Source organism: Loxodonta africana, chromosome 8, assembly GCF_030014295.1.
Source record: "Loxodonta africana isolate mLoxAfr1 chromosome 8, mLoxAfr1.hap2, whole genome shotgun sequence".
Taxonomy (NCBI): Eukaryota; Metazoa; Chordata; class Mammalia; order Proboscidea; family Elephantidae; genus Loxodonta; species Loxodonta africana.
In genome coordinates this window covers 36,480,919-36,500,382 of record NC_087349.1, presented here as the reverse complement: position 1 = coordinate 36,500,382, position 19,464 = coordinate 36,480,919, and the positions used below count along the sequence as shown (strand labels likewise).

The 19,464-nt window shown below is 38.5% G+C and overlaps 1 protein-coding gene across 10 annotated transcripts in view; it reads right to left on the bottom strand.

The window, feature by feature from the left end:
• GPR85 (G protein-coupled receptor 85) overlaps window positions 1-18,535 on the bottom strand; it is a 45,685-nt gene extending 27,150 nt beyond the window's left edge. For 6 of the 10 annotated variants that reach the window (XR_010322644.1, XR_010322647.1, XR_010322642.1 and 3 more), the window contains exons 1-4: window positions 17,517-18,535; window positions 16,478-16,551; window positions 16,026-16,115; window positions 11,634-11,719 (exon numbers count right to left, since the gene is read on the bottom strand). Coding sequence is in view for 2 of the 10 variants with exons in the window: in XM_010587365.3 (XP_010585667.1) it covers window positions 14,833-15,945 (1,113 nt within the window). In the remaining 8 variants the exon portion in view is untranslated. Of the gene's footprint in view, window positions 1-1,787; window positions 1,976-8,945; window positions 10,925-11,633; window positions 11,720-13,412; window positions 16,116-16,477; window positions 16,552-17,516 lie in introns of those variants that run through there. The other 4 variants (XR_010322643.1, XR_010322649.1, XM_010587365.3 and 1 more) reach the window with 4 other exon arrangements.
• Between the last annotated feature and the right edge of the window lie 929 nt (window positions 18,536-19,464).

The following is a 19,464-nucleotide window of genomic DNA, read 5'->3' as shown; positions in this document are numbered from 1 at the left end:
TCAGGGTAAATATTACAAAGCTAAAAAAAAATTCCATGCTGTCCTTCATTTTTTGGCACCTTTCTTTGCAATTTAAAAACCAATGCCAATCAAATCAAAAATAATTCATTTCCTTCCTTTTAAGTATAAAATATACTAAATTACACAGCCATAATAGATGAGTACTCTTGCTATGCTGCTGAAACTTGACTTTTACCAGGAAGCTTGGGAGCTGACCAGCAAAATGACTTCACTGTCATTACACAAAACCATGCACCACCCTGTTGTGAACCTCTGTAAGCTTAGACGCTAATGGTCCCTTTCCCCCTGCCGTGCCTGTTATCTGTGAAATGCAGTTTTATGATATAACTAATCTTTTACTGAAGTTAAAATGCCCAGAATTCAATTATGTTTAGTAGGATGGAGCATTTGGTTCCCTGATTTGGGAAACCAGCTATTTCAGGTATGGGATTTTTTTTTCCCTTTAAGTCATTAAAATCTAAAAGTAAGGGTGAGAACATTAACTATGTCAGTGCCTTTTAAATGATAAGATTTTTGGAGATGACTGAATCAACTTTGCAGGTTGATAAAATATACATAATAGTTCTTCCATGTTTATAAAAACAGTGCTATAGGCAACAGATATTGTGTTTGTGAATTACTTACCATTGTATCATTGCACTAAATACAGGAGAACATAGTAGGTGGTGCATTAATATCTGTTGAGTGAATAAATGAGTGAATTCTCTTGAAAAGTGATTTAAAATAATGAAACAATCTTTTTTATGATCCCTCCTTAAGAAACAAACCACGAGCCAAATTCAGTTTTGCATATTTTATGACCTAGAGAAAGATATTACTTTCAATCTTCTGGGCTAATAAAATAAGGTTATAATTATTTGTCCATGACCCTTATAATTATTCAACTCTCAGGAGAACCTTTGAACTGAAGGTTTTAGTAAAAAAAAAAATTAGCTATAGAATTTGGCTTATTTAGACAAATCAATTTTTTTTTGTTTCTCTTTTTTAAAAAAATAATTGTGAAATCATCCTATAGTAGGACAATAAATCCAGCCATTTAGTTTTATTTACCACTGATAAATACCCAGTGTTCACTTCTGTGACAATCTAATGAGACTGCAAATCTTTCTTATGCCTATGTCCACTGACACCCAAATCATCCCCATTTATTTTGATTTAAAATAGCTATGCTTATGAAAATAATAATTTAATAAAATAATAAGTGCCTTCATATACCAAACTCAACAGCACAACTGTTGTTAACAGTCTATAACCTATTTGAAATGAAACAAAATTACCCCAAAGTATCCTTGAATATAGGTTAAAAATTCAGTTGCTCTTACAAGTTAATATACTTAGTATATAGAAAAGGGAATATAAAATTATAGACTCATATTCTTTTTTTTTAGGCTCAAATTCTTAATGATGTTTAAGAGGGATTTTTAACCACTACATTCAAACCATCTGATGAAAATTGGGTTACTCTATAATACATTTTATAAATGTATTTTAGTTATTGGGGAAAGTACGCCAAAGTTAAAACAGTATTTGTTTATACTCGATAGGTCTAATTCTTGTTTTTGATCTTGTCCTTAGTGTTGTAAAATGCATTAGTGTACTTAAAAAAAAAAATTTCCCTACAGCTTAAAAAAAAAAAAAACAGCTTAAGTGACTTCTAAATGTGACATTTTGAAGTTGTGATGAGTAGTGTACTAAATAGACTCTATTTTAGATCCTTATAGAAGCATTGATTAAGAGCTCTCCTTGAGAAATACAGTGTACCTCACCTGAGAATATCGTCCAATGTGAAGAGGCATGATGACAAAAGTGAAGAGTGCTCCCAGACAAAATTAAATTTTCAAAATTTTGAAAATTTAGCTTCAATGTTGCTTAGCAAGTTCAAAACTTGCTGCTTGTAGAATTTTAATAAAACATCACACAGCTCCTCTTTGATTACATGGGCCTTTGTCTGAAACTGGTCACAAAGGAACCAAGTGAGAAAGTGTGAAAACATCAAAGTTCATCACCACTAAAATTCATTTCCCATTAAAGATTAATAGCGTCTCCATTTCCAAAGGAGAGGGCGAGATTATCCAGACGCTGATTACAGATTCTCCCTATTTCTGTATCTTTTTTCTCTTTTAACTATTTTGGAAATTGTATTTGAGTTAACACCTCAACTGGAATGAGGGCAAAGAGAGTGCTAGTAAAAATTTTTAATAGATAATCAAAACCCACCACTATGGAGTTGATTCTGACTGTAGCAACCCTATTAAACAGAATAGAACTGCCCCATAGGGTTTCCAAGGCTGGAAATCTTTACGGAAGCAGACTGCCACATCTTTCTCCCACAGAGCAGCTGGTGGGTTTGAACTGCTGACCTTTTGGTTAGCAGCCCAGCGCTTTAACCACTGTGCCACCAGGGCTCCTTTTAGTAGATAATAAACTGCTTCATAAACATTTTTCAGCCTTCGAAACCCTACAGGACAGCTCTATGCTGTCCTACAGGGTCGCTATGAGTTGGAATCAACTGGATGGCAACGGGTTTGGGTTTTTTTGGCTTAAGCTAGGGTAGGGAGCCCTGGGGGCTCATTGGTTAAGCACTCAGCTACTAACTGAAAAGTTGGCAGTTTGAACTCACCAGCTGCTCCACGGGAGAAAAGACTTGGATCTGCTCCTGTAAAGATTACAGCCTAGGAAAACCTGTGCAACAGTTCTACTCTGTCCCTTTTGGGTCGCTATGAGTAGAAATTGACTCAACGGCACACACAACAAAGCTAGGGTACTTTGTCAGAGTAGAAAATAGGTAGAAGACAAGGCCTCTGAGCTCTCTTATTAGAGAAATCTAGAGCAATTAAAGAACACCATCATATCATGTAAAACCACACACAGGCTACACATAACCTAGGTGTGCAGAGAACTAAGAAATTAGTGCAGGTTAAAGTAATCAAAGGGGAACCTTGAGCGGGCTGTGTAGATTGAGTTGGAGTGATAGGCTGGGAAAGAGAGAGAAATATGTGCCTATGTGCTGAAGGGAAGAGTGTGTATGTGTGTGTGTGTTTATGGGGTGGTGAGAAGGGATGGAGAATAGGAAAAAATGAAAGAAGAATCTGGGTAGATGAGAAGAGAGCTCTATTATAGAACGTCTTTAATCATGGGTTTTGAATTTGACCCCATGTAGATAATAAAAAAAAAAAAAATAGCCATTGAAAATTCTTGAACAGTGGCATCAGTTTCTAAAGCACTTAAAAAATTGGCCCCATCCTTTATTTTATTACCTCCAAACTTCCAAACTTTCCTACTCATGAAGGGGTTTTTTTTTTTTTTTTTCCTATTGCCATTGGTTCCCATCATTGAGCAACCTTACTATTCTCTCTCATTTCTTCTGTAGCTTCTCTTTGGTAATTGCATACATGTAGCTTCTCTTTGGTAATTGCATACATTGCAAACATCCTAGTTTCTGCTGCTAATGTTGAAGTGTATTCATCTATATTTTTTTTACTGTATTTCACCATAGAGAAGTATCTATAGCAGGAAGTTGGGCTTGCAATTTCCTTTAAATGTCCCTACTGCTCATCATGATGAACATTCTATAATTAATGACGATTATCAATATAAGTAGAGTTTTAGTTGGTTGAAAATAGAATGGTTATATATTTATGAGAATCTATTCTGTCATGTACATACAGTTTAAATTGGTTTTAAAATTATAACAGAGAGCAAATCTTCTGCAGCAAGACTTAATACAGTAGAAAATGTGTTTCTTTTTCCTAATTTTTTCTTCCTGAAAATGACAGTTTTTCATGCCCGTAATGGAAATACAAAGCACTGGAGCTCTGGCACTGCAGAAAATGCTCAAGACCTTCCAGGCATAACAAATAATAGCACCACAGAGAAGTACACAGGTTCTTTCGCATCGGAAAACTGAGTGGCACCATATCTAAAAACATTGGTGTAGTAATTTTATCGAATCCCTAATGCACTGTGGGTAAATCGGGACCATGTAAAAATGGAAACATTTGTTTCCTTGAACTGTGAACACTGGGATGCATGAATATTTTCCTGTGCTACCTACCAGGTTCTTTATTAGTAGCTAAAAAGTTACTACCAAGCTAAGAATATTTTATCTAGTTCCTTCTTTTAAAATATAGCAAGTCACAAATACCTAAAGTATTTGAAGACTCAAAATATTAAAAAAAAAAAAAAGGCTTGTTATGATTAAATCTTGCTGTTTCTGTAAATCAGAAATTGTAAATAAAGAACACACCATTCAGGATAGCCATTTAAATCCAAGCCTTGGATATGACTAAAAACACAGGAATAGGAGAACGCTTTTGCTCTTAGTTGAATTTGAAAGCCAATATTTTCATTCATGAAAGATAGAGCAAAGGCAGCTACAAAAAGGAAACTAGAATTATGTTCATTTTATGCCTTTAAAACTAAAGCCTAAGTCAATATCAGATTTAACTGAAGTATTGATTATGCACCCAGTGCAACTCCCTGTACACAGTAGGTGCTTATAAAGTACCCGTTCAAAGATGGATCATTCTATAATTGCAGACTATGGAGGTACTGAAATATCTCCCTAAATTTTATGTTTCATAGATTTGAAAGAGTAACTTGAAACAGGTTTGATGCCCTCTAAAAGAAATCCATGAATTATTTATAACAGAGGATAGAACATAAAAAGGAATAAAAATGCACAAATATCCATAATTTGGCCATTTGAAATGGAAACAGAGCATCAAGTCTGTCTGATTAAAATTAAAAGTGCTATAATGAAGTTAGCACATGAATAAGCCAGAAACCCAGTGAAAGACTATTTTAATGTGCTGTAGGTATTCTCCAATGTTGATGTCAACAAGCTAGGATCAGCTTGGGCCTACAACTTTTTAGGTAGGAACCTAGTTAGTTGAAATATTATGCGTAGGTGGCTCTCAGTGGACCAATATCAGCTGTGGGGAGCTAAATTGGTTAGGGTCAACCATGTCATTAATGTCCTGGGGACATCAGTGACCCAGATGAATAAACTATAGATTTTTCCAAGCCAAAAGGAAATTTAAGAGGTCAACCCCTGCATTTTAAGTTGAGGGAACTGAGGTGCAAAGAGGTCACGTGAGTTGGTCTTGCCCTGCAGTTTGTCAGCAGCCCAGCTCTTGATTCCCAGACTGCACAGGAAGAAGTAAAGCCAGAATGCTCCTTGGAAGCAAGGATGGCGAGACTTCGTCTCACATACTTTGGACATGTTGTCAGGAGGGATCAGTCCCTGGAGAAGGACATCATGCTTGGTAAAGTAGAGGGTCAAAAAAAAGAGGAAGACCTTCAATGAGATGGATTGACGCAGTGGCTACAACGGGCTCGAGCATAGCAACAATTGTGAGGATGGTGCAGAACTGGGCGGTGTTTCTTTCTGTTGTGCATAGGGTCGCCATGAGTCGGAAATGACTCGATGGCACCTAACAACAACAACAACAACAAATGTTGCCTGAGCCACAGACACTGTCCAGCTGAAGTGGGGGAATGACATCAGCTATCACTTTAGAAGATGGATACCAAAACAACCCACTACTATTGAGTTGACTCTGACTCATAGTTAGCCTGTAGGACAGAGTAGAACCGCCCCAAAGGGTTTCCAAGGCTGTAAATCTTTGCAGAAGCAGACTGCCACATCTTTCTTCTGCAAAGCAGCTGGTGGGTTCGAACTGCTGAGTTTTCACATAGCAGCTGAGTGCCTTAACCACTGCACCACCAGGACTCCTACCTCGCTACCATTACTGATAAAGTAAGAGGTCAAATACAAAGAATGAAGCCCACCTGGGATGAAAGCTGGGAGGTTCAAATGGGCAAAACAACAGCTTAAAAAACACAGGGAAGGATGGTCAGGTGTTAGAAAAGCGTGGGGACTTTGTAGATGCGTAAAGACCAAGCAAGCAGGCCGCATGAGGTAAATCTGTCACTCTGTTCTCCACTGACCATGCCCTTTATCTGTAGTTATGAACGCTAGACTTACAGAAGGGTATGGAGAGATTTCAGGGTAGGGGAAATAAGTGTAACTGGTTGGGACATGAATTGAGTATGCTGATTCTGGAAGGTGGACCTTAAAAGGGAGACTTGACGACAGACTGTTCGAAAGGATTTTAAGCAGCCTATGATTTTTTTTTTTTTTTTAATGATGATCATCCATCTTTAAACTGCATTTTACATAGAATGTGACAAAACTGATTTAGGACTGAAGAATATAAGCCAGATGTAGGTAAAACTCTCCACATGGTGAGTTTCTGTTATTCACTTAAAATTTGAGCAGTGTCTTTCTAAGTAAAAAAAAGTCAGATACAGCCTCGTATGGAGCCTCTGTGGTAATAGGGTCCTGTGTGAAAGCAGGGAGAGGCATTAGGTAATCTATTATTATTCTCAGTGGGAAAAGGGGGACGTGATAGTAAGGTGGAGCTGCATGCTGAAGGCTTGAACCTCTGTCTCTGCTCCAAGAGACAGAGCTCCTTTTGTCTCTAATCTTCTTCAATTATTTTGCTAAAATCAACAATAGCAGCAGCAAGAAGAGTAATAGCCAACAGTTATTGAGTGCTCACTAGGAGCATGGTACTATACTAGATGTCTTACATTCATACTTTGCCTATTACTAACTTACCTTGTGCAAGTGACTTAACTTCTCTATGCTTTGGTTTCCTCTCTGTAAAATAGAATAATAATAGTATCTACCTATTGTGATGATTAAATGAGTTAGTATAGGCAAAATGATTAGAATAGTGTTCGGCATGTAATAAAAAAAAAAATAAGTACTTAATAAATAGATAATAATAATAATAAAATTATTAATAATTTTATTATTATTATCTTATTTAATCTTCAAAGCAAATCTTTACAAGTCATAGTTGCTGCTACTTATTCTCCAATTTACAGATGAAACCCAGCGCCATCGAGTCTGACTCATAGCGACCCTACAGGACAGAGTAGAACTGCCCCATAGAGTTTCCAAGGAGCGCCTGGTGGATTTGAACTGCTGACCCTTTGGTTAGCAGCCATAGCACTTAACCACTATGCCACCAGGGTTTCCATTTACAGATAAGGAAACTGAAATTCAAAGAATTTAACTAACAGTAAAGGACAGAATAAGGATTTAAACCTTCAAATCCTGCACTTATTAACTATTATGCTGTGCTGGCTCTCCCCATCCGGTCACTTAAGCTTCAGCAGCTATTGTTGTTAAGTGCCAGAGTGGGTTCTGACTCATAGTGACCCTAGAGGACAGACTAGACCTGCCCCACAGGGTTTCCAAGGAGCAGCTGGTGGATCTGAACTGCTGACCTTTTGGTTGGCAGGTGAGTTCTTAACCACTGTGCCACCAGGGACACATAAGCTCCAGCTACCCCACATTAAACTTCTCTGATTAGTGGATCACTATACTGAACACGGGAACCCCAGTGGCATAGCAGTTAAGTGCTACAGCTGCTAACCAAAAGGTCAGCAGTTCAAATCCACCAGGTGCTCCTTGGAAACCCTATGGGGCAGTTCTACTCTGTCCTGTAGAGTCGCTGTGAGTCGGAATTGACTCTTCGGCATGGGTTTGGTTTTATGGGATGTTGAACACATAGTGAGCTTTCCAGTCTCTGTGTTTTGCTCTTCTTATTCCCTCCGTCTGAAATGCCTTTCCTAACATTGTCAAGCAGATGATATTAAAATTACCCTTCAAGACTTAGTTCAACTGCCACCTTTCCTGTCTCACCTTCCTTCCATCACTTTCACAGAGTTAATTGCTTGTCTGTGTTCCTTTAATACTTATCTCATGTATCTCCATTACAGCATTTATCACATTGTTCCATAATTTGCTTATGTCTCTGCTCAGGGATGAATTATGCAATAGACAAAGTGAGCCTGGTGCTTACCTTGCTTACCAGATCATCTGTAGTGAATAGTTTCACAAAAAATCTTTGATGTGGTGAAACCCATGTGAAATTGTTCACTACAGGTTAGTAAGTAAGCACAAGTAAGCCCACGCTTACCTTGCTTACTGGGTCATCTGCCCCTGTCAGGGATTGTAAATTTGAAAAGAGGCTTTGATTTTGTAGGAAGGTGATGTGAGGTTGGGAGAGAGACAGCTGCCAGCCATATCTAGAAGCAGAATCTTGGATGTGGTAAGGAAAATGTGAAATTGTTCACTACAGATGATTTGGTTAGCAAGGTAAGCACCGTGTTTACCTTGTCTATTGAATAATCTGCCTGTCTCTGCTTCTAGATGGTGAACTACGAAAGAGCCAGCCCTTTACACATAAAAAAAGATTACACATAGTAATAAGTAAAACTATTTAAGTTGCCAGGCTCTCTTCTAAGGGGATCAAAAGGATGCACTCATTGTCTCCTCCCAATAACCTTAAGATGTATGCTGTTAGTTGCTGTTGAGTGGATTCTAATTCATGGTGACCCCAAGTGTGCAGAATAGTACTGTTCCATAGGGTCTTCAAGGCTGTGGCCTTTTGGAAGCAGATCACCAAGCCTGTCTTCCAAGGAATCTCTGGGTCAGTTTGAACTGCCAAACTTTTGGTTAGTAGTCGAGTGCTTAACTCTTTGCGTTGCCCCAAAACACATGTATTATCCCCTTTTTATTGATGAAGCAAAAAGGTTAAGTAACTTGCCCAGGATCACATATACAGTAGGCACATAATAAATGATTGTTGAATTGAATTATGTCTAAGTAAAAATGCTTACTAAAAGATGATCAAAAATGCCTTTTCTCAAAGGAGAAAATGAACTTTCAATTTAAACTTTTTTTTTTAAATGGAGGAGAAAGAACAAAATCTTTTGTTTATTTTTTTATCTAGTTAGTAATGTTTTTCTTTCTTAAAGCCAGTGGTTAAGAATTCAGCTGCTAAGCAAAAGTCAGCAGTTTGAATCCACCTGCCGCTCTTTGGAAACCCTGTGGAGCAGTCTACTAGACAGCAATGGATTTGGTGTTTTTTTTTTTTTTTTAGTTCAAGCTCAGTAATCAATTCAGCCTTTTGATTTTTTAATATTATAAGGACTTTTCCCCACGGTATAATGAATGACTTACTTCCTCATCTCATGATCTCTAATACCCATATAAGTTAAATGACATTTTGTTGTCTATTCAAAATTTCTAACACACCAGAACATGCATTAAAAATTACTCAATTTTCATATTTGTGTGGAGTATTACTTTCAAAACAGAAAATAACTGCTTTCTGTTTTCAAGTCAAGCTTGGAAGTCTATGTGTTTCTGAGAATAATGTTATCCTGTGCACCATAGGGAGCTGGGGGTTAGATGTGAATACCAGGTGTGAATAACTTCAAACACCAAACCACCCACGGGTTCTTTGAGGAGTTTCTCTACAACCACGCAAAGGGAAACACATTCTTCTTTGTTTTCCTCCGAGAGCTTCTGAGAGCCTTTTAGGGCTACAGCCCCTGTGTTTGTGACTGCTGATCTGGTGGGACAAAAACTGGCTTTAAAAGCCTTTTTACCCAAAGGGGTTGAGCTGCTAATGGACATACTCCCTTTGGCAAAAGGAGATGATGTAAAAGCTCCTTCCCATTTTAAAAACCTGGTCTTACATAATCTTTTTATAAAGTTAAAAGCTTTTGATTTTAATATATTTTTAAGAGCCTGTTACATTGCAGAAGAGTTACCTCTCCAAAAGATCTTCCCTACATTGTTCCAGTTTTCAATATGCCTTTAACTTATTTGACTGATAGTCAAAAATATTAAATACAATTACAAATGCCATCTTCATTTTAACCACTATGTAGATTAATTATGAACTTGTTCATCAAAATTGAGCAGTTGTATAATTTTAATGTGGTGTAAAAAGTTTTTTCTGAGGGAATTGGGAAAGTCACAGAACACTAACATGCCCACAGTTGAGAACAACAAAAATTTCAGCAATAAACAATGATTTGAGTAGATCCTGCAATTTACATTCAAAACATTTATAAGAGAATATTAACAAACATGAATGTAAAGTATTTTTGCATAGAAAAATTACAAGATTTTGGAATCGTAAATAACCCACAATTCTGGTAACCATCTATCTTGATCAATGTATTTAGCCAGTATTTGAAACATTACCATTTATCATGTTGCTTTCATTCTTTTCTTTTTAATATGGAATTAATGTAAGCTGCTTTTTGTTTTGATGACAATGCAGTCTGTGCTACATGCAGAATAAAATAAAGGATGGAACAAAGTATGAGTATTTAATGATGAATACCCAGAAATGGAGTTTTAGCTCTCCTTGCAACTGTTTTTACAGTAATCCCTGTTGTAGCGCAATATGTTACCACATGGCTTAGTTAAAAAGGCATATGTCTATGTAATTAAAAAAATGTTTCATTGTATTTGCAATAGAACTAAATTTTGGAGGCCAAACAAGCTTTTCAGCTGGTAGGGGATTAGAGAGTTGTTGTGTACCTAATAAGGAGCAATAAAAACGTTGAAGGTGTAATGCTTGAATAATAAAATATATCCACCCTTTTTCACAAGTTAGTCCCCGTTTTGCTTGGGCCCCAAAGCCTGCCACACCATGGGAAGTCTCCTGGGAGTCATCACTAAAATACATGTAGAAAGTCCTTGCTTTGATTACACTTCACTTAGGCATTCTCATGCTAACTTGATGGAAGGTATGAGATGGAAGAAAAAACAAAACTCCATGTCTCTTGAAGGAATTGAAATCTCTCTTATGGAAGTTGACAGTCAGAACATGGGAGGAATTTTGGCACTCAGGTTTTGCTTTTATTTTGTACACAGCATTAACCACATGGGAACACAGGGTTCCCAACCATAACATGGTGATTCAGCTAAGTAAAAGTGTGGGTGAAAGGTTCTCACTGCTTTGAGTAGACTGGGGGTTCCGTCTGAGTGAAAGATCTGATATATAAGAGATTCCAAGGAACACTGGAAAAAGATGGGAGATAAGGCACCGAAGGGAGAATGGAGAACAGTAAATTTATAGCCATTAATACTAAGTCATCTTACAAACATTTGCTATCTTAACATTCATTACTTATTACTATTACGTATTTAATTGCCTGTCTTTTCCACTAGACTAAGAAATCTCCACAAAAGACTGGTCTGCTCTGCCTTCCACTGTGCTGCCAGCACCAAGCCCAGTGCCCAACACATTTTTGTCGAATGAATGAAAAAGTAAATGACCTATTCAGTAGCAGTCAGAGGAAGGGAGGCCAATGGATAAGTGGCCCTATTCGTGCTTTGACAACGACAAATCAGCTAACTTTAATGGGAAGTGCCGGTGTTGAAATCTAACCAGCTAATATCCAAAGAGGAGCCCTGGTGACACGGTGGTTAAGAGTTTGGCTGCTCAGCAGAAGCTGGCCGTTCAAATCCACTGCTGCTCCTTGGAAACCCTATGGGGCAGGTCTACTCTGTCCTATAGGGTTGCTGTGAGTCAGAGTACAATGTCAAAATAAATATACAACTAGAAATCATAAAAAAACAGCAATTAGAAATCAGAAAGATAAAAAGATTTCAGATTAATTCAGACCATAGTCTGCCCTTTCTACAAATAATTTTACCCTCTAATCAGTGTGGCTCATTTTGTGTTATTTAAAGGGAATTGCTGTGGGGAACTGGGCCAGTTACTCACCTTCTGCCTCAGTTAATATCTGCATAGGATTCCACAGTCACAGACTGCATTTCTAACTCCAGCCGGGCATCTCACAAATAAACCCACTGTGTACGAAAGGAACCAGACAAGATAATACAGATGTATTCATACAAATGTATCACCACTATTAAGGAAAACAATTTAAACACTATTCAACTTAGATGTGTAATTATACCAAGAAGGGCACACTATTATTGATAATGAATCTTTCTCACTGGGAAGTTGGACTTCCCAGTGGGGGTAGATTTTTTTAAGGGTTGAAGATTAGTATCATTTTCAAGTTGAATTAATTACCAACTATTTTAAATACTTGGAATGAGTGACAAAATAATATGATTTGGTCATGAAGACACTAAAAGAATCTTTCATTTTGTGTGATACTACGATTACTCATGGACTTTCTAATGACATTGATTAACTGAGGAGGAATCTTACCACTGCTTGCCCCTTGTCTTGCAAATGCCAATTTAGTTAGGAATAGGCTTAGATGGGAAACCTGGTGGCGTAGTGATTAAGAGCTATGGCTGCTAACCAAAAGACTGGTGGTTCAAATCCACCAACCACTCCTTGGAAACGCTATAGGGCAGTTCTACTCTGACCTATAGGGTCGCTATGAGTTGGAATTGACTCAGCAATGGGTGGTGGTGGTGCATAGTTAAGCACCACTCACTAATTACTGGTGCTGATCACTCACCAAAATTTTTGGAATTCCCTGTTCCACATAGATAGATGTAACCAGGCAGCCTCATTTGGCCCTTGCTCTTGACTCTTCAGCCTCCTTAATTCATGCTTAATCCATGCTTCAGGTTTTTTGTCCATCCAGTGAAGGCTAGTGTTGGCAAAACCTGGTCTGTCTGGTCTTGAGATTATTGCTGAATTTTCTACTGATTGCTGATGATATTTGAACCTCTAAGTAAGGTTCTCCATTAATATAATTGTTGTAATTATGTCTCTACTGTGATTTTTGGGAACTAGAAACATATGTTATCAAAACATCTTTTGATAACATTTCCTTTATTGTACTTCAGAAAATAATTTTAGTACCAACAAGAGGCCTTTATTACTAGATTCAATTCTCTGTTGTGCATTAAGTTTATCTTAAAAAAAAAAAACCAATCAACTTTGGTTTAAAGTAAAAATGAGGTCAAACAGAGTGCTCTCTAAATCATGGCTTGTGCTGTCCTTATAGGAGCAAAACTGAATAGTTGCATATATCATTGAAACATTTCAGTGATTTATTTCCCCTTTTTTATATTTATATTTATATTGATTTTTTCTTTAGAGAAGCACTATAGCAATAAAGACTTCTGTTCTATTACATTCCTAATCTTATTTTCCAAGTACATAAACCAAATCAAATGACAACAACAAAAAACCCAACAGAAAACAAAAACAATAACAACTTTTTCTGGATTGTCACGACATTACTTTAAACCCTCTTCTTACAAATTATATATTTAGAACCAAAAATTTCTACTATACCCCCAAATTAAGATGTATATTTGTATTAAAATTCTGAATCAACCAGCTAAGCAGGCATACATCTCTAAATATAATTAGTATCTAAGAATAAATAGAGGGATAATTATGAGAAGCTACCAAATAATGCTTTTGTAGATAATATCATTTACCGGTGTATCAACTTTAAGCTCCCTATCATCCATACAGTTCCAGTTCCAGGGTGTAGCAGCTAAAAAAAATCAAAAATCAAAAAACACAAAACTATAATAAAGCTAGTCTTCGTAGTTTGTGTTTGTGCCACAGGCCAAAAAAAAAAAAAAAAAGTTAAATGCCAAAAATGTAAAATTTTATTCCAAGAAAATTAACAGGCTACACGGGTAAATTTTGGCAAATGCAACTTTATATTGAAATTCACACATCTGTATCTTAAAGAATGAGACTCACAGACTCTAATGTATTTCTAAAATACCAGAAATCATATTATAAGCTTTCACAAGTTAAAACTGAAATAATTTAAACGACCAATACACTGAATGTGCAGAAAGTATAAACAAGACTGTGCCTTCCGTAGAATAAATGCTTCACAAATTGTGCAGGATGTCCTACTAAGGCTGTGGTCTTCCCCTTGACAGCTGACTTAAAATATAAACGTTTATCAACTGCCTGCTTCTTAGAACACACTAGAATGGGTAGCACACCTCGCAAGAAAATCTCATTATCCCAGTGACGTGCACCTTGATTTTTCAAACCATATGAGGAAAAAGGAAAAAGAGTACTAAATGATCTTCCATGCACTTCCAGATGCTTGACCATAACCAGTCACTGATTCAATTTCTCTTGACTATTTGCTCCAATGCTAAATCAGACGAAAGATACTAGATAACCCTTTAAGGCAACGTGTTTATTCTGCATTATTAGGGCTGCTCAGTTATGATCAGTTGGTACCATTAATGTTGCCTCCCAGACCAATATCTAGCATTTGTAAAATATAAATGAACTGGAAAAACTTTATACCAAATCAACAAAAACCACATAATACAGTTCAATGCTAGCAATTTCACTAGAAGGTAAGGAAAATGGTATTTAGAAATAGTGCTGTAGTAATACAAAATAAATAAATAAATAAAACTCTAATTGGAACCAATATATACTGCTTTTGGAATGCTCCCCAAAACTTACAAGGCGATTTTTTTTTAGTGCGATAATCCAATAATTCATGGCACGTCTTTAGTGGGTTACAGTACTTTAAGTTCCCAAATATTTTAGTCTTTGCAAAACAATAATAGTATGAAATGTTTTAAAGTCTTCAAACTTCTAAAATTAGTTTTTATCAACACATTTACCTCATGTCAACTTTATTAAGATGTCCAATGCTAATTGGTTTTGATGTTTTTATCATATGTAGTGATATACACAGCATTAGCACTGATACTTAGCACCTGCTACTTTCATTATCTAGTTTTCAACCACATAAAGAAACTCAGGGCAGTGGTTTAGTCCTTTCTTAATTACAAACCTTCACCAGCAGTCAGCAGGATCACTTTGAGATTTAAAATAGGATTATAGGTGAACTATTGCAAAGACTGCAGAATGTTGCCCAAATCCTTATAACCGCTGATCCCATTCTTGGTTTTCTTCTCAAGATATGGCTACAGGCCACAATTGCTTAGCAGAGAAGGTTAGTGTTTCACAAGGCTAAAGATGTACAGATGCTCCCTCATATAACACAGTAAGGTTCCCTTGGTAACCTGGATTTTCTGCAGTAAAGAAGGGTTGTGCTGAAACAGCGCCTCAGCTCCCTGTTGGAGAAAATGCAGACAAAAGGATTGATTCCTGCTTGGGCAAAACTCATCCAGACAGCGGCTGTTAGAAATCCCCCTGGTACTACAGGCCCTCTTGCAAAAACTCTCCAATAACAGGCCACCAGGTAGGGGCCCCACAAGGTGAGGAAGAGAAAAGTCATTATATAGAACATTCTGCTGATCCTCTTTTCCATTTTGAACTCGTCTAAGACCAAAAGCCTTCTTCTGCCTGTGGTGTTTGCATTTTGCCTGATGCCCAGCAAGGTGGGTGGTGTGGGACCCCTTCCAAATCCTGCTAGCCAATTGGCAGCTGCCTGGCCACTGGCTCCGGGGCCATGAAAAGTCCAGTTCTGGCTGACTGCTGCTACAAACTGGACTGGCTTCATTTTCCTTCGGTCATGGACAAAAAATATCAGCTTGAGGTAGACAAGCTGTGTCGCTAGGAGGATGAGAGCAAGCAGCAGCATAAATCCTAAGGAATCATTAGCCCTGAAGGAGCGGTGTTGGAAGGTGCATTGATCTTCCTCCCTAATGAACGAGTAAGTGCCCACATCTAAAACTGGGGGGAACGCCATGGCCACAGACAGAGTCCACACCATGCAGATCACAGCCAGACACGTCCAAAAGGTCAGCCTCTTTGTATAGAAGCGGTGGTGAGCGATAGCTAAGTATCTGGTGACACTGATGCAGAAGAGCATGAAAGCAGTGTGGAAACAGGACAAAACCCCCAGAAAGGCAATCACTTTGCAAGTCAGAGTCCCGTAAGTCCAGGTAGAGCCATTTTTGACAGAGTTGAATACAAATGGAAAACAAATTGCAGATCTGAGGATATCTGAGCAGCAAAGATCCAACAGGAAGTAGTAAGGTGCTTTATGCAAGGTCTTATCTTTCACTAGCAAAATGGAGATCAGAAGGTTGCCCACCACGCTGACTCCTATTATGAAACCCAATGAAGTCAGTTTCAGAAAAGCTGTTAGAGGAGAGAGATTTTGCAAAATGTTGTCAGCTGCATGGCTATAGTTCGCCATAGATGGATGGAGGATAAGGATACAGCCTCAGTCAAGTCTCATGATCTAAATATAAGAACAAGGAAAAGATATATCCGTACATTTTACTGAAAATGTAATCCACAAAGAGAACTGATCTGGTCTGCAGTCATGCTTCCTCTTTTCTTCCATTTGATTTGCCATCAGAACATCTGAAGGAAAAAAAAAAAATTGAGCTGTCAGTTCTTAGGTTAACAAGCAATGATGTCAGATAGTGCTAACATAAAGCCACTCATTTATGGGGGAGCAAATAAAGTTTTAATTTGGAATACTATTATTTGCTTTAACAAGTATTTTTGTTTGAGATTTCAGAGAATTGGTTTGTTTAGTTTTCTGAGCTAGATGAATTAAAAAATGCCTCCGTTTTGGAAAACGGACATTTGATTGGGTAACTTTAGGGCAGAAAGAGTAAAATGTTCCATAATTGTATGATATGCCAGTCCAGAAATTAATCACTAGTGTTGCAATGGAATCTACAAGGCTGCTAACAAGGGACAGAGAGGAGATTACCTACATTTATTGGACGTCTGTTAGTATCTCTCAGTGTTTTAGAAGCAGCTTCTCTGCTGATATGGATCCAAAGAACCCCTGTAAAATACATGCCTTTTAACTCAAGTCCCACTATTGGTTCTGCATATTATAACAACAGAAGAGTATTTGTTGATTCATCTTAAAACATAATTTCAACATTAGAGTTGGAAATTAATAGGAACTTGTCCAAAGATTTGCTGTGTCTTTTGTCTCTCCCTTTCCACCCCACCCCTCTCTTTGGCAAATCTTGTCTCTTTTAAGCCCACGTGATTATTAAAAATGGTTAATGTAAATACTGGCCAGGGAAACACACCCAGAGGGATAATGCACTTCCATTTGTAAACCTTGGCTGCCTGGATTCAAATGAATATAGCATGAACCTGGATTTCTTGGGCAATTAAACCTTTCCCATTTACATTGATGATCTTTGTTGCAAATTGCAAGTGGCTTCATTTTAAAACAAAATGCACATTGTCTCCCGGGTGCCTGGGAGCCACACCAAGGGACTCAGGTTCCTCTGTTATTCCCATAAAGCGTGTTTCCTTTGCCACTTCTCACTTGCCCAGAATATGCTGATGGAAGGCCAGGCAAAGCTGCGTTCGATGGTTTTAATTTCTCCACCGGTACATCCCTGGGTAAATACCGATCGCATCATGCAACATTACGAAACCTGAAATCCGCCACCCCTGGATTTATAATGGGGGGGGGGTGAGTGGAGGAGGGGGAGGGGGAGAGAGACATGCATTACATACGCGAAGATGGGGAGAGAGATTGCTTCTGTGCTGCAAGGGAACCGTTGCCGGTGATTCGCAGTCTGATATTCCTCCGTCTTGCAATGCTCTCCAGAAACGGAGCTCTCGATAAGCCCTACTGAAGATGCATTGTCTGAATGTACTTCCATTATGCAGTTTATTGTCCAAAAAAACCTCAGGGAGGGCTCTTTTCCCGGCGAACCTGCAGTTTCATCAACACTGAGAGTCCCCCCCCAACCCCCAAACTTAACCGAGAGTATATCCTCCTACCTGTTGGCCTTGGATATCCCGACAGACTATAGCTTCTTCTTTCTATAAATTGCTGGGTTTTTTTTTTTGCCTTAGTGCCTTGACTGAGCAACCAGGCAGGGCTCGGCGGCGCCTGCGCGCTGGAGCCTCCTTGAGCTCCAGCCGCGTCCTCCCCTGTCGCAGCGGCACCGTCTCCCCCAGTAACGCAGGGGCCGCGGCGGCGGCGGCGGTGGCGAGGGCGGCGGCAGGGGCTGCTCCAGCCTCTGTGGAGCCAACAGGAGCTCCTGCCCGTTCCCAGCGCTGGCTGGATTGATGAAATGTCCCATCCAGTTCAACTGACAAAAATTAGGCTTTTGTCCCCTCGTGGCTGCTTCTGAACTTTTCCCTCCCCGCATTTGAAGTAGGGGCTCGGAGAAGCTGGCTCAGGACCTCAGGCCCATCCTCTTCCCCTAGGGCAGCGCACGAAGAAGCCACCGTGTCCGTGGCGCCCGCCCCCTCTCCTGCTTCCCGGAATCCTTGCCTTCCCCCAGCATTTTCTTCCTTCCTCTTTTAGGGTGGTCCAGAACATTGGAAGCTTCCTTTAGGTTTCTTCTTAAATGATTTCCCCAGCTGACCTTTGGATATGCAGGTTAGCTGGGGCAGGGGGGCGGGGGGAGGGAGGAAAAAAAAAAGCACAGTCGAGAAAAATCTTGTCAATGGAGAAGAAGGAAGCAGGTTAGGACAGCCCTGTCTTTGTTAGTCAGCTCTTCTCGAATGCACGCAAATATGCATTCAACTAGGGAGAAGCGAAGTTCAGGGGACAACTGCACAATGATTTATGTCCCTTCTACCTTAAAAAAAATGACTCAAGAATCAGAATTACAAAACATTTAAATGACTACTCCTTGCATTCCACACCGCCAAGCAGCAGCCTTTCTTCTTCCTTCTTAAAAGTACAGCTGACCAATGGATGGGAGATGTCAAAGCAAGTGTTTGTGTGTTTCCTTTTTTCCCTTTGTTAGTACGGATGAAGAACACTAGGAAAATAACGAATACATAAAACTTACACCCGTCCAAAAGGTCCGATGATATCACCGACACCACATAGCCTGACACCTGGGTGCTTAGGGACGCCTCTTGAATCCTGCATTTCCTTATTTCACCATTTCCGAAGAGTTTTGTTTGTGCGGGTGGTATAAGATTTTAAACTCCCCCTCCTCCTCCCACCGTGCCAAGAAAAAAATCCAAGCAGACATGCATTCATTAATTCCCAACGTAAAGCGTCTGCTTTCCTTCCTGCATGCTTATTGCTTTATAATAATCTGTTAATGAAACACAGAAAAAATAAAGATCTTCTCTACAGTAATAATTTGATCTCGAGACAGCAGTAAAATACCTCATGGCTGGGTGGTGAGATTGTGACATTTGGGGGAACTCAAGCCAATCAGCATACAGATAATATGAGTTAATTTACATATCGTATTCCTATTGGACACACGGAGGTGAAGCTTTCTCTGTTTAAAGCTTAAAAATGAAAGCTTCACTGTCATGATGTCACAGTCATTACACAAAAGCCCCATGTTGGTAACATTGAAATGATGTTACATTTCCCCAATTTGTTTTTGGATTTTCTAAACTCATTAAAAGTAGAGAATGATTTGCTTAAGAAAGAAATAGATATAAGGCACAAAACTTTGGCATTCTCTTAGCCTAAAAAAAAAACAACCCTTCAGCAATCATGGAAGTAACTTGAGGTCATTTCCATTCAAGTAGAACATTCAACTTTTTGTAAAATAAATGAAGTTAGAAGAACTCAAAACTATGACAGTTGCAACTTCTAAGTGAAATGTCAAATTCATTTTTATGAAACTACAGATCAGTTCGATTCATTCTTTTTTTTTACTTCCCAATTTAGTATGTGAAAACACTGTAATTTGCAGTTATTATTTCCTGAATTTTTACAGTTAAAAAAATCTATAGAATAAGTGAC